This window comes from Neopelma chrysocephalum, unplaced genomic scaffold (assembly GCF_003984885.1).
Source record: "Neopelma chrysocephalum unplaced genomic scaffold, ASM398488v2 Primary Assembly neopelma1_43, whole genome shotgun sequence".
Lineage (NCBI taxonomy): Eukaryota > Metazoa > Chordata > Aves > Passeriformes > Pipridae > Neopelma > Neopelma chrysocephalum.
Genome location: NW_020897702.1, coordinates 11804700 through 11830797, shown reverse-complemented (window position 1 = coordinate 11830797; position 26098 = coordinate 11804700). Strand labels below are relative to the sequence as shown.

The 26098-nt window shown below is 37.7% G+C and overlaps 1 protein-coding gene and 1 long non-coding RNA gene across 4 annotated transcripts in view; one reads left to right on the top strand and one right to left on the bottom strand.

Moving 5' to 3' along the window:
* CEP126 (centrosomal protein 126) overlaps window positions 1–15610 on the top strand; it is a 35688-nt gene extending 20078 nt beyond the window's left edge. The window contains exons 6-11 of one of the 3 annotated variants that reach the window (XM_027677358.1): window positions 2713–4840; window positions 8836–8960; window positions 9246–9333; window positions 9845–10054; window positions 12456–12519; window positions 15389–15610. In XM_027677358.1, coding sequence (XP_027533159.1) covers window positions 2713–4840; window positions 8836–8960; window positions 9246–9333; window positions 9845–10054; window positions 12456–12519; window position 15389 — 2616 coding nt within the window. In that variant the 3' untranslated portion in view covers window positions 15390–15610. Of the gene's footprint in view, window positions 1–2712; window positions 4841–6021; window positions 6127–8835; window positions 8961–9245; window positions 9334–9844; window positions 10055–12455; window positions 12524–15388 lie in introns of those variants that run through there. The other 2 variants (XM_027677357.1, XM_027677359.1) reach the window with 2 other exon arrangements.
* On the bottom strand, window positions 12803–19838 carry LOC113964735. The gene is made up of 3 exons (XR_003533276.1): window positions 19722–19838; window positions 14376–14451; window positions 12803–13044 (listed from the first exon to the last, which is right to left on the bottom strand). It is a non-coding gene; the product is annotated as an uncharacterized LOC113964735 (long non-coding RNA).
* Between the last annotated feature and the right edge of the window lie 6260 nt (window positions 19839–26098).

Sequence of the window (26098 nt, the reverse complement as noted above, 5' to 3'; positions counted from 1 at the left end):
AGAAAATTCACTTGTCAGGTTCACTTAAAATTTCACTTGTTACAATGTTTCATTTGCTTTATGAAAGATTTATTAGGCTCATGTTTTCTCTTTGTTTTAGTGCTTTACTAAAATGAAATTTTTTGACACAGCTGTTCTAAGTCTTAAGATATACAAGTGACCTCTTTAACTCCTCGGAAGTGTTCCCTTTCCTAGAATACCACATATGTGGACAGAGGGGGGTTAGATTTCAAATGTTAGAACACAAGATAATGCAGGCCACAGGCAATGCAATACATCGTACTTATATAACAGAAACAATGTGCTAATACAGAAAATAAAAAAATAGTACACTCTATGAACGTTTTGTTTCCTTGTCATCCTATAGTATTCTCACAGATTAAATCAAATTAAATGATTGGGATTTCCAGGTTCATTTCTCTGCACTTATTGATCACTAAAATGGATAATTGTCGAGTGCTTTTTTTTTGTCTACAGAAGTAGTTCTGGTTACACATTTCTGTGAGGAAACATGACATTCAGTTGCATTACATGGTAGGTTAAAATGGGGAACGAAATATGTGAATATTTCAATAAGAATGTTAAGCATCTTTAATGTGTGAAAGGATGAAATTGTATGCTGCAACAAAATAAATGTAAAATTTAAAAAAAAATTACCTAAATTTGCATAAACTATGTAAAAGTAAGTATGTGTTTAAAGGAGGACTCTATTCCTTAGTTCCTAACATTTCTGGATGTTACCTCAACTGAGATTTTGGGTTTTTTACAAGGAGAGTAAAATTATATATATAATGAAGGATCAAGTCTTTTGTGCTCTGGAGCACAACTAGGTAGAATTTTTCTTAATCTTAATTTTTAAAAGTTGCAAATTTTCTTGCATTCTCCAGATTTATCAGTTTAAGCTGACCTGCTATCAGAAAGAGTACTTTTTAAATCAATCCTTACAAAATTTTTCTGTTCTCTAACTTTGTCATTTTAAAAATATTTATTTTGCCATACAGTTGCAGTTTCCAAATTAGACAAGGACTAAGCTCAACATCTATAATTTCTTTTTACTGTTTTTTCTTTCCATCTGAAAATTTCAAAGCTAGTTCTTAAATTTGGCCTGATACAGAAAACTCTGAGTAAATGCCTTTTCCTTGTTTGGTGAAGTTCAAGCAGAGGTTAACAATATAATTTAGCCAAACATAAAAGTTAATAAATAACTAACAAAGTGTTATTTCTTTTTTTCTATTAGAAAGGCACTGGTTTATATAGCTTTAGTTTGAAAATTTTCCCTAAAGGGATCTTTCCCTACACTTCGTTCTTTGTTCTTCTATTTAGTTTCTTTATCTCAGATCATAACTGTAATGGAAGACTGCACCAACCTCTGAACATATAGTGCAAGATAAGATTTAATTCAACCATAAAAATCTTTCAGGACTTACTAAGCTTTTTATTCTGCAATTTAATATATTTGTACAACTATAAACCATACAATATTAAGGTATAACAATTTTATTAGAATAAAAAATGTTTACTACAAAAATATATTATTATTATTCACTAAAGAATTTTATGTATTCTTTGGTGAGTTTTCAAAATGCTAATTCTATGTTATTGCCAGGGGATATATATTCACTTACCTAGGTTAACAGATTTTGCTACTTGAATCATTTTCCATTTAAAGTCACTAATAAAAAAAAAAATTTCATTGCATAAGCTGCATATCTAATTCAGCTTCTCTTAGTTTTTCACACCAGTTTTTTCCAACAAAGTGATAACAATCACTTTGCTGCTGAGCTGTGTGAAAGTGAGTGTATGAGATTGTGAAAATAGTTGACATGCTTGTTATCCTTTATGCTTATGGGTATTTTGAAGTCTTGTACTTAAAAAAGTATATATTGTCAATGATGTCAGCATCTCAGTGCTTGGATAGAGAAGTAATAATGAAGAAAATGCTTGTACAGTACATACATAAAGTTGTCCCACGAATGTTTCAGATGGCACCAGTTTCTCTTATTCATCACTCCATTAAAATCTGATGAGAAGGTTGGGGGAGTAGATGGGACTCCCTTAGGCTCTTAGACCTGATCTGTCCTCATAGATCAGATGATACTTTCTTCTTTCTGAAAGACATGAACAAGGAATTTCACTGGGGGGTTGGGAGCTGTTAGTCGCTGTTGTTATGATAGCTAAGAGATTTTTCTGTGTTTGCCATGACAAGGCTTAACTCCTCATCACTTGTGGCTCTTTGTATGAAAAGAAACTTATTCAGTCTAATATTATGGAAAAGTTCCAGTTTGGGCAGATCCACTATCAAATCTGCATTTTCATGGATTCTCTTTCAATTTGTAAACTCACTTAGAAGCCTTACAGAGTATGGAAGCCATCCTGTATCATAGGGAAATCCATAAACAGTATTGTTGTTTAGATAAATCTAGTTCCTTTTTTGATATTGCAGAATTCATATATTACTAAGGATTAAATTTGTTGAATTATGCAGCTCTCTCCTCTAAATTTCTTCCCAAATTACATCATTTTCTTTTGCAACTTAACACAGGTAAATTTTGACTTGATGGAAACACTCATGATGATGTGAACCCAAGTTATAAAAACATCAGGCTCAATATTGTTTGTATTTTAGTCTAAGCTCTCATTAATGAAAAATTAGTATCAGCAAAACCACATTTCTGATAAATCTAACAGTCCAATTCTGTGCCTGTATTTCAGAATTTTCATCAAGAACTCAAAGAAACAGATGATTCAGAAAGCCTGACAAGCCTTGACAGTCTTGAGGCTGGAGGACAAAGTGGAAATTACACAACACCGAGTGAATCATCTTTGACTGCACAGTGTGACTGTGCCCTGTATGATCCAGAAAAATCCCAGACTAGGAATAATGGCTTACTTCATATAGATCAAAGTACTTCTAAAAATGCGCATCTAAATAATTGCCTGAGAAATGCAGATTCACAACACTACCACAACATACCTATTCATGATCTTTTAGCTAAACATAATGTTCTAACTCCTGCTGAACATGTGAACACTTCAGAAGAGGAATCATCTGCTTCTAAGAGATCTGGAAAAAAACTTTCAGAGTTCTCTGCCTCTGATAAGCAAAAGAGCTCTGTAATTAATACATTTAGTCTTCTGCAAAATATAGAAGACAGAAGCAAGCCGTCTTCTAGAATGGCTAGCACATTAGCCACTCCTCATCCTGTTTTCAGTCCTAGCAAAGCCTGGGACAGCCCTGATTCTATTCCAGGAGAAAGAGTTCAGGACCTGATGCAAGATCAGAGTTTTAAAATGACCCCACAGAAGAGAACTATATCTGTGCAAGCATCCAGTCAACCTATTGCAACATCTATAATCTTATTTCCTAATCGGGGATGTTCCACTGGCATTCCCAGCACAGCTGATACATTACCAAAGGACGAAAATATCAGTACAAAGTTTTTAGAAAATACCTCAGGAAAAATGACTGAAACAAAAGAGGAAAATATTAAATGTATTAATGATACTATTCCAGGAACATCTTTATTTCAGGACATACCAAATGCCTCAGTTGGGTTGGAAGTTAAGCAACAGAATAACAAAGAGGAAAGAAAGGGAAATATAATTGAAACTATGTCACTGGTGTCAGATACAGAGTTCAATTCTAGAATTCCTGCACAGGACAAAACCCTTAAAAGTAATATTCTTGAAAGAAAAAGAGCAAAATTATTCAGAAGTATCCTAAGGAAGGATTCTAAATATGAACCCAGTCCTTTCAAAACTTTGGTTATGAACCATGGGATCAGTTTTGGAACTCGATCCATGTCATCTGTCAGAGACAGTTTAGAACTGGCAAAAATAAAAAAGAAAGGTGCAGAAAATGAAAAATACAATAGGAAGCTAAGATGGTGTGATCGAATTGACCAGATAATAACAGGAAATAATGAAAAATGCTATGAAAAAAGCACCAGTGAAGTATCTTCTTCAAAGCTGCAATATGTTCAAACTGCAAATAATTCTCCTAAGACTAATTTAAGTATTGTTGCTCAACCTTCAAACCCCACATTCATAAAAAATCATCAGGAAAATTCTCATATATCAAAACCAAGTGTTAATACTGAAGGATCAAATAAAGACTGCACATCTCAGAATATATTTATGTCTACTGAATCCTTTTCTGCTAAAAAAGCTTGGATGGTGTCAAAAGATGAAGCAAGTAAACCCTCAGTATATAGCAATAATTCTAAAATTAATGAAGGTAATCAACTGCAAAATAAGGCAAAAATAACTGGAAGAGAAACATTTGTAAGAGCCCAGTCAAGTTTTATGCCCAAGAGAAGAGGCACTATACTCCAACTGCAGTCAGCCACTGGAGCCAACGAAACTCAAAAAGCTCCAGGGAAATTGCTAACACCTCACCCGCCTTCCGCACCTCTGCCAGGAAACAGAAGTGTCAAAAAGGCAGCCAGCCCTGGGTGTCAGTCACTGCTGCCTTCAAGCCTCCAAGCTACCACTACTGGCAGGAATGATTTAAATGACAGGCATGTTGTGCTAGCAAATTGGGGTTTAAATAGGAACGGTAGAGAAAACAGTGAGAACATTGCTTGTTGTTCTGGCTTGGCCGCTGTGATCTCTCCACTCAACTGCAGCACAGCCAAATATGAACCTTGGGCAAAAAATACTTGTTCTGTAAGTGGTGTTCAGGCAAGCGCCTGTCAAAATCATTCAGTAACCTGCACTGAGAGAAGACCTGTTAATGCAGAAAATGGATTACATCTCCATCATATCCCAGCAGCTGGAAAAACAAGCACCTCCTGGCATGGAGCACATTCTGCCCGAGCGGCAAAGGAGTCTGCTACTGGTAAGAGTCATGTTTCTGGGTGTGGGGTGGGGGGATGTTCAGACAAAAGTCTTCTTCAATTACATCATGAATTTGTTTTCAGTTGAAACATCCAACCTTTCATCCATCCACACAATACAACCAGTTTTAACAAGCTTTCACCATTTGTCATTGTCATTTCTATTCTAGTGGTGCCCAGAGGCCTCTCAAACATTGATCCCCATTTTTAATAGCTCTCTACAATATGAAATGAAAAGGAAGTATTTTCCCTGAGATTATATTCATGACTAATGAGCAGATGTGACAGGTGGTCTAAATAATGATATAGGAGGAAGTGACTAAGTTTATACAAGCAAGTTTTACAAGGTAACTAAGAGTCATAGCTTGTTGTTCAACAGTCACTGCCACATAAGAGTGCAAGAAGTGTAGACCTACAGTGTTTTTAAAATGTTGACACTGAAAATGCCTAAAATTATTAAGACTTATTCCCAGTAATACAATTAAAGCTTAAAAAGAAATTAAAGGTAGGTTAAAATTAAAGAGCTTTTGCCAAGCAAACTTTGCTCTGCTGCTAAGTATGTCTGATTTATGAAGAATTTTAAGGAATTTGATAAACAATCCTGCATTTCATTAAAAATTAACCTTGATGAAGAGATTGACTGGTAAGATAGAGGAAAGATGCATAAGAAATTTTTGGGTGAATAAACTTTAATCTCCCAGTTTTTACATTTCAAATTACATTTCATGCTTTTTGATTTGCCTTGTTTCTCCTGTGCAACCTATCTATATTCTGTGCCTTGGGCACTGGTGACATCCTTGTGCTTATAATTTCTATGTAGTTTGCTGGTTTGCTTCCTATTGAGGGCTACAGCAGGAGTTCCTGCAACTGTAGAACCTGTTTCAAGTATAAGCAGCATTTCAAACTGTTTCATGTACCAGAATCACCCCAAGGATTGGCCATGCAACTCAAAAATACTTTCTAGCAAAATAATTAATTCAGATAACTTAAAACCCCCCTACATTTCTAGTTTTATCTACATATATCTAGTATTTATCTACATTTATCTACATTTATCTAGTAATATATAGTTTTAACTATGAAGTGATTCAAAATAGCTCTGTAATGTAAGGCAGGCAGGTGAATATTCTTGGCCTTAAGTAGGGGTGGGAAATGAAAAATGCTATCTGCTTGTCTATTCCAGTTCAAAGTCAAACAGATGAATTTAAGATCTGGGTGACTTAACCTATTTGATTTTACATTGGAAATGAATGAAGACTTGCATTACCATGCCTTGCCTCCAGCAGAGATTCTTGCCTTTTGATGTCCTTATCTGCACATCAGATCAATCAATCAGGAAATGTACTGGGTCAAAGTTGTGTACACTACTAACACTGTCTTCACTGCAGCTTTAAATGCTACATTCCCAATGTCACATACCTCCAGCTCTTTCAGGGAAAGAGCTGAGTAATAAATTTGGGTGGGTTGCCCTTTCTCAGTATCTCCTTAGATTTTGTGTTTTGAAAGTCTTCTTTATTTTAAATATTCTAGATAACTCTTACTGACTTGCTGTAATTTGCTCAATTGCCTACCAATTCACATAGACACCATAGTCTTTGTCCTGAAGTGCTTGTTGTGAGATTGAATACTGCATTGCTCTCAAGTAAAATATCTGCAGAGTTCCATGAGGTTTGTGAAGACACTGTAGAAAATGTGATTTGTTGCAATGCTTGGCCAAATGTACCTGAAGTGAGAACAAGATGAATAAATAAAATCGTCATCCATGAGGATCTTAATTTAATTTGGCTTCCAGGCTTCCAGTTGTATATCTTCTGCTGACACATATTATATTGTAGCTGGATATTAGAATTATTTTAAGACCTTTCTTGTTTAGTCAGTAAAAGGCTTTAAAAATGTGTTTGACCTTTAGCCTGTCACAAATATGGGGCTAATTACATGCTTATGGTTGAACAGCTGTAGACTGCTTAGTATCTTGTTCCCTTAAAGATACTATTGCTTATTATAATTTTGTCTTACATGTCTCAAAGGAATCTTTTCCTTGGCATATATCTAGCATGTCTTGCAAACTAATTAAATTAAGTATTGATGCATATGCATAGAGCAAGTTTGAATTTTATTTTTTTCTGAAAAACATCATGTGATCACTAATATAACCAGGGGTCTCTTGTTTTCTTTTTGTTTTCTTTTTTTTTTAACTTTCTGCCGTATTCAATATAACATTTCCTTTTCTTTTCAGGTGCTATTCAGCACCATGCATCATGTTACAATAATTTGCACTTAAATAAATGGCAACCTTTTAAATCTAATGTGACCCATGTTACTATTGATGGCAGCAGCCAGATGACTAGTTTCAAATATGCTTCAAGTATCAATTAATTGTTTTCTTTTTCTGTGAATGGTAGGAATTCTGCTTTGTTAATGTCACTGTAATAACCACAAAAGAAATAAAATTCTGTTAGAATCAGTAAAAGATCTCTTGGTGAAATCATGAACTGTACATTAAACTGCACATGTAAATATTTATTATGTAAATAAAGAGGTAATTTATCTTCCCAAGTATAAATCAAGCAACTACATTTACAAGTCTAGTAACTGTGTTTACAAATGAGAATATAATATCTCCTTGGGTATGAAGATTCCTGAGTTGCCCATGAAAATGCTAATTTGCATCTCCGGTTTGTATGCATAAACATTTTATTAAGAATATAATTTTAATTTTGAAACTTGATGCTTTAATTTTGAAAATGTATTGCTACACCAGACAAAACTGAAATAGATTTGAGGTACAGTGTCTAGGTTAGACCTCTATGACTGAGGGAAAATGCTATACAACAGTACTGTCATTACAATTAGTACACAGATGTATGAATTAGTAAGATTAACTACAAAATCCCAAGCTATAGAAATAAGGTTTAAACCCATGACTTTTAAACCTTACAACACTTGTGAGGCCCCACCTGGAGTACTGTGTTAGTTCTGGACTCCTCAGTACAAGAGACATGGATGTGCTGGAGAAAATCTAGTGACTGGCCATGAAAATGGTAAAGGAACTGGAGCATCTCTTCTAGGAGAAAAGGCTGAGAGCTTGGACTGTTCATCCTGGAGAAGAGAAGGCCATGGGGAATCTTATCAATGTCTATAAATACCTGGAAGGAAGCTGCAAAGGGGACAGTGCCAGGCTCTCTTCAGCGGTGCCCACTGAAAGTACCAGAGGCAAAGGGCACAAACTGAAACAAAGGGGTTTCCTTCTGAATATCAAGAAACAATTTTTTTTACTTTGTGACTGAGCACTGGCACAAATTGCCCAGAGACTTTATTGAGTCTCCATCCTTGAAGATGCTCAAAAGCCGTCTGAACATGGTCCTGGGCAAGGAGCTGTATGTGGACCTGTTTGAGTGTAGGTACTGGACCAGACAACCTCCAAAGGTCTCTTCCCACCTCTACCATTCTTTGATTCTGTGAATCAAATAAACTGTGTGAACTACCTCGTTTTCTGCAAACTGCTATGTAATCTTAACAGAAGTTGAATCCATTAAGATATACATTACAGCAACTTGTCAACAGGCATTTACTGTCTTGGGCAGTTAGACTTCAAGATTATTCTTTAAATAAAGTTTATTTTCTAAAACATTACTTTTTGGCACATTATTTGGTATTTTTTATATCATAGCTCAGCTTTCATTCTCCTTTTTATTTGGTAAGACCTTGTACTGACCATTTTTATTATCTGGGATTCAAAGTGGGGCTTCACTTAGCCTGCTTATGTTCACATACAATCCACACCTGTATCTCATAGTCCTATGCTGACATGAGGTAAAAAATGCCTTAAAAGTGCCTGTTTCTCTCTTTTCATTTTAAGAAAATATATTTAATGAGATCAGATGTAAACATCTGAAGGTGGGCAGAGATATTTACTCATCATTATTAGTTTTGCTACTACTATCTTTACTATGTTTTTACACATTTTTGGTTTGTTTTTGTCTGCATGTTATTTAAGGTTTTGTTCCTGTTACAAGACAAAATCAAGTTCTTGGCAACTATGAAAATAAACACAGAGCTGTTTCAGAACACAGAAGACAAAATGTAGCATCTAAAAGATGGGAGCCTACTCATCATGCACAGGTTAATATAAAATCCTATAAAAAATAAAAAGCTTATTTATCTTCAAAATGGAAAGAGTTTTAGAAATATCAAAGATTTGTTCAGTGTCATGCAATTTTAAATCAATATGTTTGCTGTCACTGCTAACAACAAGAATACCTCACCAGAATACCTCACTGAATTAGTATACACTAATACTTTGGCACTTCAAAACATTTGGTAAAATGAAATAATAAATAAAACATATTCAGAAGGTAGTGGTTACCTTAAATTATACTTAAAATATTCTTATAATATTTTTTATAGAATTCGTTATGTACTGTCCAGCTGAGTCCTGTTCCATCTGCATTTGATCCAGTACAAAAGATGAAAAACATCTATAAATCTGAGGAAGGTATAGTAACACAACTCACTTCAATTCTTGGTTGTACATGAAGTAGAATGACCTAATACGTGCACTGTGTAACATGGCTTGTGCCTTTTGACATCAATGATTCTAAGCTGAAAAGGGTAGTTATCTAGACCTAATTTTTTTTCCTGGAAATGAAATATATAACCCTATCATGATATGGATGGTTTTATAAATGCATTACAACATGTATTCAATTTTCATTCCATGCCTGTTTGTAGCCGTACGTGTCATACGTAACTGTATGATATGGACAGGTATTGCTTGCTACTATTACGTATTTCCAAACTCATTAGGACTTGCTCTGGTGCCAATTATAAGATGAATTAGTGTTCTTAATTATTTTATTTTCTAATGTCTCATGTTTCTTGATTTTTCCAATTGATCTTTCAATGTCAATTTTATGTGTTTCACAGACATATAGTCATGAAAACAAGCAGTTTACTTAAATGTAATGAGCTCTTCTCATTTGAAGTTCCCCCTGTAATCTCTTCAGTTTCAGAAAGCACTATTCAGTTTCTAATGGCAGAAAAACTAGCAAATACACCCATTGCGGAGGGTGAAATCCTGGCAGCTATGGACAGTGTGCAGCCAGCCAGACAGCCCTCACTGCTTAACAGAGCTCCGTGTCCAGGCATGAGTGCACTCTCAGTAGAAGAACAGAGGATTTTCCAGTCTCTTAATTGTCTCAATCAAAGGCTACAAAGTAAGTTGGATAATAAATAAGATGATACATCAAGTATCATCAAGATACATCAAGATACATTAAATCAAGTGATTAAATAACTTTATATTTTGTTGCCATAGATTTATTTGGATTAAAACCAGGAATCCTGTGATAGAAATTATTATTGTTATTGTTATTGTTATTGTTATTGTTATTATTTACTGAATTTAGCAAACAGTAGATCAAAATCATGAAACCCTTCTTGAAGTCAGTGAGATTAATTTAAAATAATGGTGACCTTTTCTTGGTCAAAAATACGATTCAAAATATGACTGGAGGACACCTTCAGCCCAACTGTAGATGTTGTTTGCAACAGATGTTTGTCAAAAATGTTTTTTCAAGATGCATCAGGTGCATCAGCCTCACTTGGGAATCTGTTTTTATCCATATTGATTTTTTTGCAATTATTTTTGCAAATAATTGCCTTTTATATGATATATCAGATATTTTTTGCAAATTTATCCCTTTATAATGAACGGCTTTTCATTTTCTTCTAGTATTTTAGAATGTTCCTCTTCTCCATGAATTCTTAAAGGTCACAAATACTGGGTTGTGACATCACTGCAGATAAATCTGAATGTTTGAGTGAATATCACTTGTGCAACCATTTTAAAAAGGTCAAACTTACTTAAGTATTCTCTAGCTTGTTCTTTCTCTGTGCCAGGCTGATTTCTTACCTGCTTTATACTGGTGCTTTTTATATGAACTATCCAATCACAGCTTCCATTTTGCTGAAGAATGTGGGGAAAATGTCTATACTTGTTCTCGATAATTTTTTCCCCGGTGATTAATTAGTTAACATTTTCATTAGCCATCTTATGATAACTAACACAGTTATAGAACAAACTTACTTCTTGGGTCTGTTCCTTTATCTAATGGTTAGGATTTGCTTTGACCTATGGGGTCATACATGTCTTCCATAAAAGCTCTCCTTAGTTTAGCATAGTTTTGGTATTTGAAATCAGTGGGGAACTAGTGACTTAGTCTACATGTTCTCTTCACTGTTTGACTTCTCATATGATTGAAATAACTTCTGCTTGCCATTTGTGCTGTTTGTGGAATTGCCAACTCTCTTGAATTTGATGTTTTCCTTGAACTTTTTTCATACAAGATTTTACATGTCAATTATTTGAGTTTATAAGAGTTTTTTGAAGTCCACTGATTTCATTTTACTATTCCACTACTTTTCCTTCTGCACTGCACCATTTCATGATCAAGTTACCCAAGTATACCTCCTTATTGCCTGGAATCAAACTAACCAGAGCTTATTAAGCTTCTGCACACTATCCATACATTTTTACATCACATGGTAGATTGCATGACTTCAAGGAAAAAGGCTTTAGTTTCCTATAAACTGCACAGCAGAATAAAAGATCTTTGCAACTGTTTACAAATTTTCTGCAGCTGTAGTTTACAATTCCTGCTCCATCAAACAGTGGTTCCGAATTTCATTATATCATAACTTGCGGTTATTGCTTCCAGGCAAATGGAAATGAAGAATTCCATTTTTTACCAGAGAGGTGTTTTAGTATGGTGTGCTCAGGTTAGGAAAGTAGATATGAAAAGAGAAATACACGAATGTAGAAACTAAATTGCCGTATAAGAGGGAAATTACAAAGAAATATAGGGAAAGGTAAATTCAGCAAAAGAACTGGGAGTCAGAATGTTGAAGTTTGCAAAGTGTGAACAGGAAAACTGTAAGAAAAGTATGTTAGGAATATGAAAGAAACAAAGAGTCATAGGAGTTAACAGATTGCAAATGAAGTAACTGTGAAAATTAGTGTAATACATACAGATATATATGTATCTGGGAAACTTAATTACCTTGCCCAATTATTTAGAGATTAAAATTGGTAATAGGAAGCTGGGAAATTCTACAGGTAGACTTACATGTAAGTAGGTACCTGTAAATCAGTAAGTAAATGGTTGTATGTACTTATGTGTCATAAAAGTACATTGCTTTTTTAAACTGTGACCTTTCTGCACACCTTTTTTTGTCTTTGTTTTCATATGTTAAAAAATTAAGTGACTAAAACTGTGTACCTTCATAGTGGTCTTTTTAATGAATAACAGTCACTAACTAGTCTACACCTGGAATATTTGTTGCCAGCTTAGAGTACCTGGCATTCTTTTCTCTAGCTTTAGATTTCTTTATTGACACTAAATCTTTTGTTCATATAATATCTAGATACAAGTTTTAAGAATAGAGATATGGCCTACATTTCAGCAGCAGTTAATAGGGGAAATAGAACTAGTGCTATTAAACTACATTTCCACAATCTTCAGAAAGTTCTGTCTTGAATGTTTGACTGTGAATCTTATTTTTATTAAAGTATTTGGTTTATGTAATATTTATTATATACTTTCGTGCTTTTTTTAGCTGTTCAAGAAGCCATTACCAGAAACCCATTTGCTTCACATGTTTTACAGATAAGCACTCCTTGGTAAGTATTTAATTTAAATGTGTTCAGTTTTAATACCTACAAAGTGAACTTATGGCTTATATTGTAAAAATAGAATTGAAATATTGACATCAATCTGTTCATCTGGCTTGCCATATTTTCACATTTCTATTATGCAAAACAAAGCCCCCAAAAATATAAACTTTATAGTACTGTAAACAGGCTTTAACAGACTGCCTCATCCTCTGGTCTCATTTTCATTTTGGGATCTGAAGGCACTTGCCAAGTGTCTCCAGGAAGTTCCAAGAACTTTTAAGGAACAGTAATTTAGTAGGGTCTGTTTGAAGTATATATAACTTATAAATAATTTGTATTTCTTAATAACACAAGGAGGAAAGGGGTAATTATGCATGGCAATGCATAAAATAATTGTTACTGCAGTGAATTCTTACTTTGACCTGAAGATATACCATTTTCTATAAGTGACAGGTATTACCTTTCTTCAATAGGTGTTTGTATTTTGTTTCGTATATTCTAGATCTTGTCAGTTTGAAACAAATATGATGCCTGGAATGCAAAGAAATGAATAGGTAGATGAGTGTCTGAAGTACAACATTTACATTTCAAATGTTCAGTTTATGATGCAAGAGTTAGTATTTATAATTCTGTATTATTGGTCTTCTCCTTTAGTATGTATTTATACTGAAGAAAAATTATAGACGCATGAATATATACTTAGAATCATAGAACTGTTTAAGTTGAAAAAGATCGGTAAGATCATCAAGTGAGCCCCGCACTGCCCAGTCCCTCCCTAAACCATGTCCCTAAGTGCCACACCTACACTACTCCAGGGGTGGTGACTCCACCACTTCCCTGGACAGCCTGTTCCAATGCTTGACAACATTTTCCATGAAGATAATCTTCCTAATGTCCAATCTAAACCTCCCTGACACAATTTAAGGCCATTTCCTCTTGTCCTGTCACTTGTTAGCTGTGAGAAGAGACCAACCCCCTCCTGGCTACAACCTCCTTTCGGGTAGTTGTAGAGAACAATAAGGTCCCCTCTAACCCTCCTTTACTCTAGGCTAAACAACTGTACTCCCTCAGCCACTCCTCACGGGTGGCGTGGAGCTGCGGGCTTTCTGCTAGGCAGTCAGCCAAAGCGGGGGTCCGGGCGGCGTGGCTGGGGTGGTATCGGGCAGCTGCGGCGCCGATTCGCGTGGCTGTTTCAGCCGCGGCAGCGGCGGTGGGGCGGCAGGGGCTTCCCCGCGGTTTCAGCGCGTCTCACGGCTCGGGGCTCCGGGCTGCGGTCACGCTGCCGGTCAGGGAGCAGTTCTAGCCTCCTGGGCTGCCTCTCAGCTCACTCACCGCTGCGATGTTATTTTGGTCCTCTCCACTCTCTCTCCGGTGCCCGCCCGGTCCGATTTCTCGGTGACTTCTTCTTTCTTCTTTCTTCCTATTTCCGTGCACTTTCCTAACTTTTTTGAGCTCACTAAACTTCGTTCCTTGGTCTACCCCAAGGCAACGTTTACAGATGTCTATGTTTTTTTCGGTAAAGGACTCCCACTTTATAAAACTAAAGTGATAACCGGAAATCCACCGATAATACCTGGTACAGGTTTAAAATATCTGATCTAATGTAGATTCGGTCCCACCTGGGTCGCCAGATGTAGCGTGCACGTGTGCACGCTGCCTTTATATAATAAAGAAATCATGTCACGCTCCCTGTGAGATGGTAAACAAAGAGGTTTATTCAAACAACGCGCGGTCCTTTATACCCTGTTCCCACATGACTCTTAACCAATATGAGTGTCTGTTTCTACGCATGTCCCCTAGCTTCGGTGCCTACCTGTTGCACCTCGGGACACGTTCCCTACAATAAGGCTTTTGCAACTTACTGAATTTGAGACTGAAACACCCCAGGAATTATCCTAGCTTGTAAATTCAAAATGGTTGCCTGGTTTTGAAGTGGAACTGTGAAAAGACCACAGGTACATCATTACGTCTCTTCTTGTGAACCTCAGTAATAGGCGTGACTTAGAATCTCAGCTGCCTTTCTTCTGCCTCCTGTCTTATAAATTTAGTGTTTTATGGCGAAACATCTTTTAAATTTTGCATTTTTCAGCAGAGTTACCTTTATTGGATCTAACTGTGTTTTACTAACACATTTTTGAGCTTGCTCTCTGGTCCTTTCTTCATAGTCTGTCCTACATTAAAACAAAACAAAACAAAACAAAAAAAACCAAAAACAAACAAACAAACAAAAATCCCAGGAAACAAATCTGTTCCTCTCAGCAATGTGTTTTTCCTTGGCTGGCTGGTCCGTGACAAAGTTTTCTCCCACTAATTCTTCATCTACAAAATTTTTGTTTCGCAAATAAGATATAAACACTACATATTACTCAGGCTGTCCAGTCTCTGGAACTGTAAGTTCTCTGATGGACATTTAAGACCTTTCTTTCCCTACAAATATATACTTAAACATTTAAACAGGTGTCCAACTGCAGATAAACATTCAGATCTCAGCCACTCGTTTAAAATTCTTCTTAGTGATAAGAGTGAACTGTCAAACAAGTAGCCATCTTCAGAAAAAGTACAGATGAATGAGATTTCATCAACTATGATAGGAGAAACACTGGGATTTGGAATTTTTACTTACCGAGAGAACACCTTGCTTCAGCTCTCCTCGTTTCAGAGCACTCTAATAAAGTATGGATATTCACTCAGTAATTTCTGTGAAGGACATTGTACTCTGTAATACCGACCTCTAAATCCAGGTGAAGGTACACAATTGTTTATACAATGGAAAACATATCACATGATACCACCAAATGATATTTCTTGAATGTTATACATAATCACATTTCTGTTTAAATACATGTATATCTCATTATTCTCCCTTTTATTATAGAGTATTCAGCAATGCATGTTCTCCCTTTTGGTGAACCCTGCAATGGCCTCAGAGCAGTGCCAGAGTGCCTCAGCTAGCAATCCATTGCAAATGTGCAGAAGACACTGACATTATCTGCTACAGGATCTTGCAGCTTTATGTGCTTTATATGCAGTGTCTATACTGTTTGACACTACAAAATTAGCAACAAAATAAAGAAGAAAGCAAAACTCAAATAACGAATTTAGTTGGCTGGCAAGCATTTTTAAGATAATTGTCTGTTTTATTCTGCACTTTACTGTCAAATTAATTTTAAAAAACCTGCCTGAGTTGTTATACCAGTTCTAGATTAAAGGCCCTAACCAGCACGATACCTAAATCTGTGAAGTTAGTTAAGTGCAAAGAAATGGTGACTTTTTAACTTCCTCTGTTTGCTCTTCCTCTGCTCTTTCAGTACAAAGTAGATAAACATTCACAGAATCATAGGATCACAGAATCATTTAGGTTGGAAAAAACCTCTAAGATCATTGAGTCCAACCTGACACTACCATGTTTACCACTAAACCAAGTCTCCAAGTGCCATATCCACACTTTTTTTTGAAAAAAGTTCTGGGCTGATAATTAGCTGCAAGAAGCAATAAAAGCAATTTACTAAATCTCTGGATTTATAACTCCCTCTTAGATGCCTGATTTTCTGGTCGTAGAAGTATACAGTAAGAATTGGGTAGGGTAGGGTAGGGTTTGTCTGAGGAATTAAGTCCCATACTTCCACCAGAGCTGTGGTGGAAGAATGGGACTTCCACCCCACACAGTGTCATTGCTAGTCTTTGAAACAAAGAGTATGGAAACTTAGGAAAGCTTTATTTAAGGAGCTCCATAACAGTGCAACCATGGGAACATGCCCCCCGAGGAATACTGGTATTCTCTAAGTGGAATGCATCTTCCCAAAAGAAGCTATTAAATGTTTATTTGGCAAAAGTATTTTTAAAACTTTATTGTTCCCCATCACACTACCAAGATCATCATACCATTATCTGTAAAAAGTGCTGCCATTGCTTAGGAGGGAACCAACCTGTAAGAAAAAGAGAAGAGAAAAACGTGCCATAGTAACAAAGGACAGTTTATCAGGGATTAGAGATACCTGCTGGTGTGTTGTGTCAACCAAGACTAAGGTGAGCTACATATGCAAATAATAGTTAGCAGCTGAAATTTTACAAAGAATGTTTAGGGAAAGATTGATTTCTTTTTTGATACAATGTTTTGAAGAATGGAATAATAAATAATAAATAACCTTTCTCCTCTAGCTAGGCATTCCAACATCTTTGGAGGAAAAATCTGACAGGCTTAAAGGGGCTGACTTCAGTCTGGAGCCTCTTAATATAAACTGTATTTAATCATAAAAATTTAAGAAACTTGGTGTCTTTTAATCACTGTTGCCATCTGTACTGACACTGCTGCCAGAAAAGGGAAAGTATAGCTGAAGTCCACATGTCTAAAAATTCTGATGTGTGACAGGACTTACGGTGTCTTAGGTGATCAAATACTTGTAGAATTTCCAGCAAAAGACATGAAAAAAATAAACAAAGGGCCTTCTGAGTTGGAACTCAACATTGGTTCGCACTGAAATACTGAGCCCTGACATCTCTGTTTGTAAGCAGTACCCTGTGACATTCCAGTATGGTGAGAATTTCATATTTAAATAGCAGAGGAAGGTTTCCCCACAGAGATTAAGAGAGGGGAGAGCAAATAATCCAAATACGAGAGACCATGGATCAAAAGCCATCCTGATAGTCAGCAAGCCAGAGCACCAGCTTAACCAGGTTTCTACTCCTGTTAATCAGTTTAGGTGGCAGAAGTAAAGACCATGAGTCAGCTTCCTCAATTACGTGGAGACATTCTTTCAAAAACAGGTTGCCTGCATTTACGTTTCTAGGAAAAGATTTTCAACTTAGTTTTTTTATTTAGGGTTACAGGCTTCAACTCAAAGATGATAACCTTGTTTCTGAGGGGACTTTGGCTCTTTTGACAATAGTGAAGCATAGGTTTTTGTTTAGGTGACTGAACAGTGTGACTCTTGGGCATCATGAATTTGCACTACTAGAGTGGGCCCAGGGGCAGCATCTGGATTCTGAGCACTTGTGAAAAGCCAACAGGGTCCTTTTTTCCAATTAGTTGATGGTTATTCTTCTGATTGGTGTTTCCAGGCTTTTCTATGCAACACACAAAATTTAAAAAAAAAAAAAGCCTTAACTTTATTTTTCAAGTATAAAGAAAACTAACTATGGTAAAACCAACAAGCTTGGTGTAGAACTGAACATACAAAATTTGGGTACCTTCACTCCACCTACCATTTTAACTGCTTTTTAAAATAAATTAATCCATATTGTTCCTGTGATAAAAATTTAGTATGAAAACCAATTTAACATTATGGTTTCCAGTATGAGCCTAAATTCAAAACACCCACAAAGTTTCTTTAAATTTGTACCTACGTCTCTGACTTTCAACTTGATTGAACACCCGTGGTTTCAGGTGCAAGCAGACCTTGGTACTTTTACAGAGAATGACATGGAAATGGTCCCAAAAAAATAAGCATCTGCAAGCAAGCAGTAAGGCTCCCATATCAAATAAAGGCAAGATTTCAGCACGAGATGGCAGCTCCACAGCTCTTCTGTGGCACAGTGTGTGGTATGTGATGACACACCCATTTACAGCTTAACTCAGGAAAAGTTACAATAGTGGTGTACACGCAGCATTGTCTTTTGCCATCAGCTCATACAAGGCAGTAGCCTGGGAGAATGTCCCAAATGGGTTGCAAACGGCAGCAGAGCAGTTAGTGTGATTAGAGTGTGATTGACAAGCAGCTTCCCGAGTGCAGACATTGCCAGGAGAAGGCCAGGGTTAGAAGAAAGAGGTTGATGTTAACGCAACCTTTATGCCCCATCAGGGGTTTGCAGGGCGTGAAAGTGCCTCTGACACAGTCCACCTTCTTCTCCATCACCTGTGCAGCAGCCTCCCGTGCCAGGAAGAATATTATCTACCTCCACATCTGGGAGGGCACCACAGCCAATAGCCACCATCCACTCCAGCACTTGCAGCTAGGTTCTAGGATGGCAGGAGCCAACAGACCTGAGGCCTGCTGCTGGCATGGGAGGCAGTAGTGACAGGCATAATGGTGCTGTGAATGTGAGGGCTGGGTGCAGCTGCAGACACATGGGGACTATGACAAGTCCTCCATGCTGGCAGGGACAGGCAGCGAGACAGGGATAGGCTGAGCTGCAGCTGGAGCTGCCACAGCAGCCTGGGGATTCTGAACAAGGCTCTGGTTCTCCATTCTCTTCTGGAACTTTCTGCCAGCCAGGATCATAAGGCAGCAGGGTCCTTGCCTATGCTCATTGGTAATGTCTTGGTGGTGGCAAGAGCTGCAGTGGTAATGGGAGGGAAGAGGGGGGCTGGGAGAAGCAAGAGACCTTCCTTCTCCAGCCACTGCTCCTGGCCAATTTGCTTTCCTGGGGAAAAAGCATTTTCTGTAGCTACAAAATTCACAGACTAACAGAACTGTAGCCTTGTGAAGGGCTGAAGGCCTTTGCAGAGCCACTACTGACACCTGTAACTGATGCCTCAAGAATTTTAAACACTAGGTTTTGCAGCCAAAACAGGCACAAGTAAACCTTTATGACATTGTTTAGGGGCAGCCAAAGTGTGTGTAGAATTGCAGCAGTGAATACTCCTGTGCTGTACAACCACAGGCTGTTAGGACTGAGGGTGCTTCAAAGCATTTGAGACTAAAGTGCACCCTCAAAATATGCATTTGCCTGTATTAGGCCAGTATATAGTACACAAGTCTTGAGTTGTGTGGCAGCAGCTGTGGTAAAGCGCTGCTGCTGGGAGGAGAACATGACTGATACTGTCAAATTCTGCAGACAAAATGGGAATGACAATTTTGGAATTGTGTTTCAAATCATAGCTGCAGGATTCCTTCAATATTTAATATAAATCCCAAGCAAGCAACAATGGTGGCCATGATCCAGACAACAGAAGTCGCTGTGGGTGACACAAATCTACATATAAAGTCTCTATTAATTGTATATATTAATTTTGTTCTTGTTTGGAGAAGGAAGCAATTGTTCAACATTTTTATTTAATCTGTATCCAATAGTTTGTGCTCTTTCAGAGAAAAAGAAACAAAGAAGAAAATAAAAACAGAAAGGAAAAAGAAAAAAATAGAAAGAAAAAAACAAGGAGGGGAGGGGAGAGGAGGGAAGAGAAGGGAAGGGAAGGGAAAAAGGAAAAAAATTACTTTCTTATGCTGTTAATCCAATTTTTAGCAATGTCTGTTCATATTTAATCTTCCTACTTGGGCCATGATGAGAATCTAAAAGATCCTGAATTTCTTTAAGGTTGTGCCATCCTGTAGTTAGGTAAAAATGCTGATAGAATGGACCATTGTCTGTTATTTGATGGTCATTGAAGAGCTGTGACATTAAGCAAACCGAATAAATGAAAACATATATTTCTAAAGAAGGAAATGTTCCTGAAATAATTCATATTTATAGTTTTGATCAAAGAAAAAAAATCAGAAAAATTGAAATATTTCTGTTTGTATATAAAAATGTGACTTTTCACTTCAAGGTAAGGTTTTGAGACTAGCTTAATCCAATTAGTCAAAAGCTATGTGAAATGTTTAGTTTTAGGTCCACTTTTACCAATTTGGTAATTTCTTGCCTGTGGAAATTATTTCCCCTTCTGATTTCTCAGTTTGGCTGTCTAATAAAAAGCAAAATTTGCACAATCAAGCAGCCTGAATTCTGTTTTCAGCTGTAGGCAAAGGGTTTGGCACTAGGGAACACAGCCTTCAGAGGTCATATGGTCAGTGTGCTGGAGTTATTTTCTCTTGGTTATTCATACTGCAGCACTGATCTCTGTGTTGTCCAGTGAACCCATGCCCATGGTCTGCCTTTGGAGAACAGAGCTATGTGGTGCTGCTTTGCACAGCTGCTGAGGCAGTACCAACACAGATGTTCTCAGTAGCTGAGAGCAGCACAGGGAGGTTTCAGCTAGTGGGGATTTAATGGGAAGGATGAGTATTTACACAGGCTTTTCATGATATTGCTCTGAACAGCAGGAAGAACTAGGGAGACAGAGCACAGGGTACTAAGGGAGAACCTCTTCCGCTTCCTGTAGACTGAGTCCTACCAAAGACAAAAGGTGACTTGGCTGAAAGGTTGTGCATTAAGGTTAAGTGTTTAATGAGTTACATTTGGTGGAGCTGATGAGTGAGCTTGGGATCTTCTATACAGCTTCTGAGCCAGTAATAAATATAGTAGGTCTTTCCCCATTTTCTTGGATTGCTAGAAAGCTGAATGAAAATGTGGAAGCAATTATGTCCTTCAGAGCTCTTGAAATTACTGCACCATCCGCATCCTGTGACTAAGTCCCTCTCTCTGACTAAGATCGTTAGAGGGGATCTTTCTTTCTGAAGCAGAATGTGCTGTGAGGTGTTATGGGATGGCAGAGGCTTCGCACACACGATGAGCCTTTGCAGACAGAACTAAACCTTTCAATTCTATGATCTTATTACACATATGTGGGTTTGTTTTCTAGAGGGATGGAGATATATAGAATATATATAAACATATTCTTAATCTTTAGTAATGAGCACTGCTTCTGACAGTGCTTTTTTCTTTTGTTTCTAGATTCCAAGATGTGGCACACTATAATGCATGCTTCTGTATCTTTGCTACAAAAAATACCCTGCTGCAAGTGGGGGGTATTTGTCTTCATTCAAGGAGGGGGTTTGTAGACCAAATATGGCCCAAGCCTGTTAGATAGTTCTCTCGTAACTGAAATGATGACAATCCTCTTGTGACTAGGAAACATTCCAGAGCTGGGGTGTAGGGTTACACAATGGTACAGTGTCTTGCCCCTGATTTATAATTTGAGAAGCAGATTGCGTTCAGACAGAATGTGAGTTGAACAATGAGGTTTCTAGTCCTGATCTCATTAACAGAGATTTATACCAAGAGGCTATTGTATCTTGTTCCTTTGGTTTGCCATGCCAGCAAACATTCATAAAGTTATTTAAAAAAGAAAGCTTCTGTCACACACTTAGGTCAGAAAGTTCTCAGGAAAATAGCTAGTCAAATACAGAGCAGTCTCAATCTGCACTTAACTAATGTTTATGTTTCTGGCCTTAGTAAGTCTCAGAATGATTAGTGGATCAAACATCACATTCAAGCTTATTACATGTAAAGGTTTATGGGGACATGGCTTAAAATGCCTTTTTACATATTTATGTTTGTTCATGGTTGAGTCACTCTAAGATGCTTACTATTTGCAAATCATACATAATCACCAAAAGAATGTTCTTCCAGTACAGAAGAACCATTAGAGGGTGGAATAACAATAACATCCTGAGAGCTACTTTCCCTCCTGTGGCCCTAGAGCCTCTGTGCTAAATGAAAGGTTATAAAGACATGGCCTGGAACCTGCTCTTCATCGACAGCCTAGTAGTCATTGCACATCCCATTAATCAATATTTCAATAATCCTGCCAGGCAATTTGGACTGACCACCAGTAAAAAGAAAATGGAGGTTCTTTTCCAGACTCACCACTCACAGTGCTAGAAAATAGACTGGCCCATCCACATGTATTGACAACATAGCTCTGAAGCCTGCGGACCAGTTCTGCTTCCGCAGCAGGAGGCTGTCTCGGAGTGTCACAGCAAGAGATGAAGTCACACAGAGCACAGCAAAATCCAGCACGACTCTTAGGAGATTAAAGGACAGCGTATCTGGAATACAGGAGGCATCTGGCTTCAAAGTGTCACACATCTGTCATCACCACTTTCTCATACTCCTGTGAAACATGGACAGCTTGTCATTATCAAGACATGTGACTTCCCAATTTCACCTGCACCAACTACTGTGTTGTTGCTGGTATAAATAAGCACACAGTGCAATTAGCCTGTTATTCACAGTCCCATCAAATGTTGAGTGCTGTAGTAATACTCCTGTGAGCTGTGTTCTCCGAGGCAGCTGATGCACGTCGGATGAGAGGCCACTCAATGCCAAATTTGATGGTCAGTTTCCACATCATATTAAACACCTGAGAGTATGGAGACAGGGCAGCAGAAATGTCAGGCAAACCTTCAGATGGCAGCCAGCTCCACATCATGGAAAATTGCTGCTAAATAACATCTCCTGTTGCAAAGAACTTGGATCGGCCAGATTACATATAGAAAGAGGGAGAGTAATGCTGTGCAGTGCAGGAGCATGGAGGAAAGTGGGTGTTGTAAAGATTGACAGTAACGTCTTTGGTAGGTTCAAATTGCGCTGTGACAATGGGACACGTTTCTCCCCAGAAAAGACAAAACAACTGAGTCTTTGCATATTGAGTGAACAGCCACAATCATCCTTAAATCCTGTGGTGAAAGTGTACCTAGACCTTCTATTTGGTCTCCTCTGCCTGAACTCCTAGTAGAGTTTAAAAGAAATGATACAACACACTCTCAACTCCTGGCCTCAGTGTTACAGAAGAGTTGAACTGAATTTGTTACCTTAATTTTAAAACACATTTTCAAATGGATTCAGGTTATCTTAGCTTTATATCATGTACCTTTTCTGTCTGGTGAGACTGGGAAAATTGGAACATGTTGCTCATGTTTTCTGTACCCTTCATTGTTTTGCAAGCTTTTTCCAGAGGAGTTCAGATTGTACTGCAATAGCAGCTTGTCTGTTTTGCTAATGACTTGTTACTGAATGCCAGACAGCCCAAATATGGAATAATTAGGATAGGAATGAATGACATTTTCTAGGCAATATGTGAACGAAAAACTTTAACTAACTTTGGCAGTCTTCTGCTTAATCCATACTTTTTTTCCTTGGGCTGAACATTTGGTGTTAAGTGACAGAAAAATGTGAACATTTCATTCTTCTTTTTCCCCCAAATGTATTAACTATTCTTTATCTCCCACAACAGCCACACTTTCCGTAAAACTTATTCTCGATCAAGAAAGTTCTTCTTTACAAGTTTCCTGTCCAAGTGCAATTGATTTCTACCATTTTTCACTTCCTTTATTATGAAAAACTGGAAGACACAATCCAGACAGTTTGTTTAACTCCAGTTACTAAAGCTCTGTCAGAGGGCAATGATCTGACAAGGCAATGCTTAAAGCAATGAAACCAATGTTAAATCTTTGCAGCAAAAAAACAGTTTTCAATTCCTTTCTGAGTTTCCCTTCTTGCTATCATCACCATTCACACATTTCAACTGCAGCACTCACAGCAGGATCACCCAGCTTCCTCCCTGAAAACTGCTCATGTTTCTGAGGACCTAGCCCCAGAGTGGAAAAAGCAGGGCTGAGGCTGTGCAGGAGGAGGTTATGCTAAAGCTTCTAGCCTCAGCTTTTGAATCAAGCTCCACAATGTGTCTTCTTAAATCATATTTTGTATTGACAAAATCAATATGAAAAGAGCCACTTTATTAGATTCCCACACCTTGATTTTTAAAAAGGTATATTTGACAGAAAGGGTCCTGCTGGTAAGAGCAAACTGTTATGGCAAACTCACTATCTGAGGACTGCTCCGGGCATTAGACCTCTACACATGTCATGGAATTATTTGTCCACTTAGATACATGCACATCATGCTGAATCTTTCCAGAGATTAATATTCTTCAGAGAACTAAATAGTTATTCCTTGCTTCTACTCACTGTAACATGTATCTCTAAGATATACCAATAGTCATAGCAGTTGTACTTTCTCATTATTCAATTAATTAGGACAGAGAAAAGGAATATAAAAGACTTCTCCAATCTTACTGAGCTTATGTCCTACTCTAATACATGAACAGCTGTCTCCTGAGTCTGTCTCCTGTCTTTGCAATGGTCCAGCCACATGTTCCAATCTCAGTGCCGTTGAACCTCTATTAGGCCCCTTGCTCACAAGGTCTGATAGCACATTTAAATCATAGGGTCATTTAGGTTGAAAAAGACCCCTAAGATTACCAAGTCAAACCATTGCCCAACATTGGGCCACTTAAGGAGTCACAGACCTCATCTGTCCATCCTCCCCGTCTCTGGAGATTTGCATCCCATTCTCAATACCCATTCACCTTCTCATCTTGTCAGGGATCTGGTAGATATTTTCTGCTCTTCTGACCATGAGTGTATGACAGAAAAGGAGAGGAAATGGCACTATAATAAGCACTGACATGTACCATTTCCAACAAGAAAACTGCTCCTGGCACTGCATGTCAAGACAGTGGCTACCCAGATGTGTCAATGGTGGCTACATAGATTAATATCTCCAGAATTTCTGATTGCAGCTAAAATAAGCTTGTTTTACTTTTGGTTTAGGCCTATTTTTTATTTTTTTTCTCTGATATTGTCATTAAATCCATTGCCACACCAATACCTATGGAAAATGGTTGCAGGGCCAGAGGCAGAGACTTCTGGATTCAAGTTTTGGCAGGCAGGGAAGAAAAGGACAAGTTTGAAACTGAGCTAGCTATAGCAGTACCATTCCTAGGAGACTCTGCAGCAAGGTGCAAAGCTTGCCACAAACCATTTGGGTACACATGGTAATTTCAACAGCAAGATCTACTGAACTGTCTTCAGCACAGCTGTGGTCTAAATGTATTACTTTATTGACTATGTAGGGTCCAATGCAACTGTCCCTCATGCATATTAGTGGGACAGAGTATATTGCCCCTAATTTTGTGTTATTTTTTATTGGCATTTGTAGCAGACTTAGTCCCATCTCTTCTTTCACCTGAGAATGCTATGGGATACATATTTTTTGAGAGATTCTGTACCAATGTGATAGAATCATAGAATGGTTTGGATTGGAAGAGACCTTAAAAACCACCTAGCTCCAAACCCCCTGCCATGGTCTGAGACCAGGTTACTCAGAGCCCCATCTAGACTGGTCTTGAACACTTTCAGGGATGGGGAGTCCAAAACCTCTCTGGACAACCTGTGCAAGTGCCTCACCACCCTCACAGTAAATCTGTTTAATCTAAACCTTACCCTACTTCAGCTTAAGGCCATTCCCTTTTGTCTTATGGCTGCCTGTGGCTGGATATCCTTGTGAAAAGTCCCTCTCCGGCCTTCTTGTAAGCCACCACAGTTTTGCATTATGGCAACCCAAATGATGAGAACATCATCAGGACAAACTTTGCCTGAATAACGTACAGAAAACTGTGCTTAAATTGTTTTGAGAGTGGTTCATCTCGGTTCTTCATCCAATATACAAAAAAATGTCAAGACCAGTTCTAAGTTGCTCTTCATCTGCCATTAATGGAGTAACAGAGACCCCACACAAAAGACAACTGTACTTTCAACCCAACACCAGCACAGCAGGAAGAAAGTCAGTACCATCTTTCTGCAGAACACCTCAAGGGTCTATTTTCTGAGGTCCTGTCATCTGCGTTCAGTTATTCCAAGAGCAGTAAATACTAAAATTCTTTCATCTCTCTTTGCAAGTGACCCTTTGGCTCATAGGATTTATGCAAACAGGCTCCTCTGGGAAAGCACTTTTCAAGTTTCCTATTGGTCATGCCAAAGATTTTCAAATGAAACTGTACACTGGACAAAATTTCTTGATTTAAAGTTTAGATGAAGCAGATTATTGTGAGACACTATATCCAAATGGCCATTTGTGTAAGTATGATTACATTCTAGAATAGATTAGGTGTAATAGATCAGATGCCATGTGGGGAGTCAGATGGCCC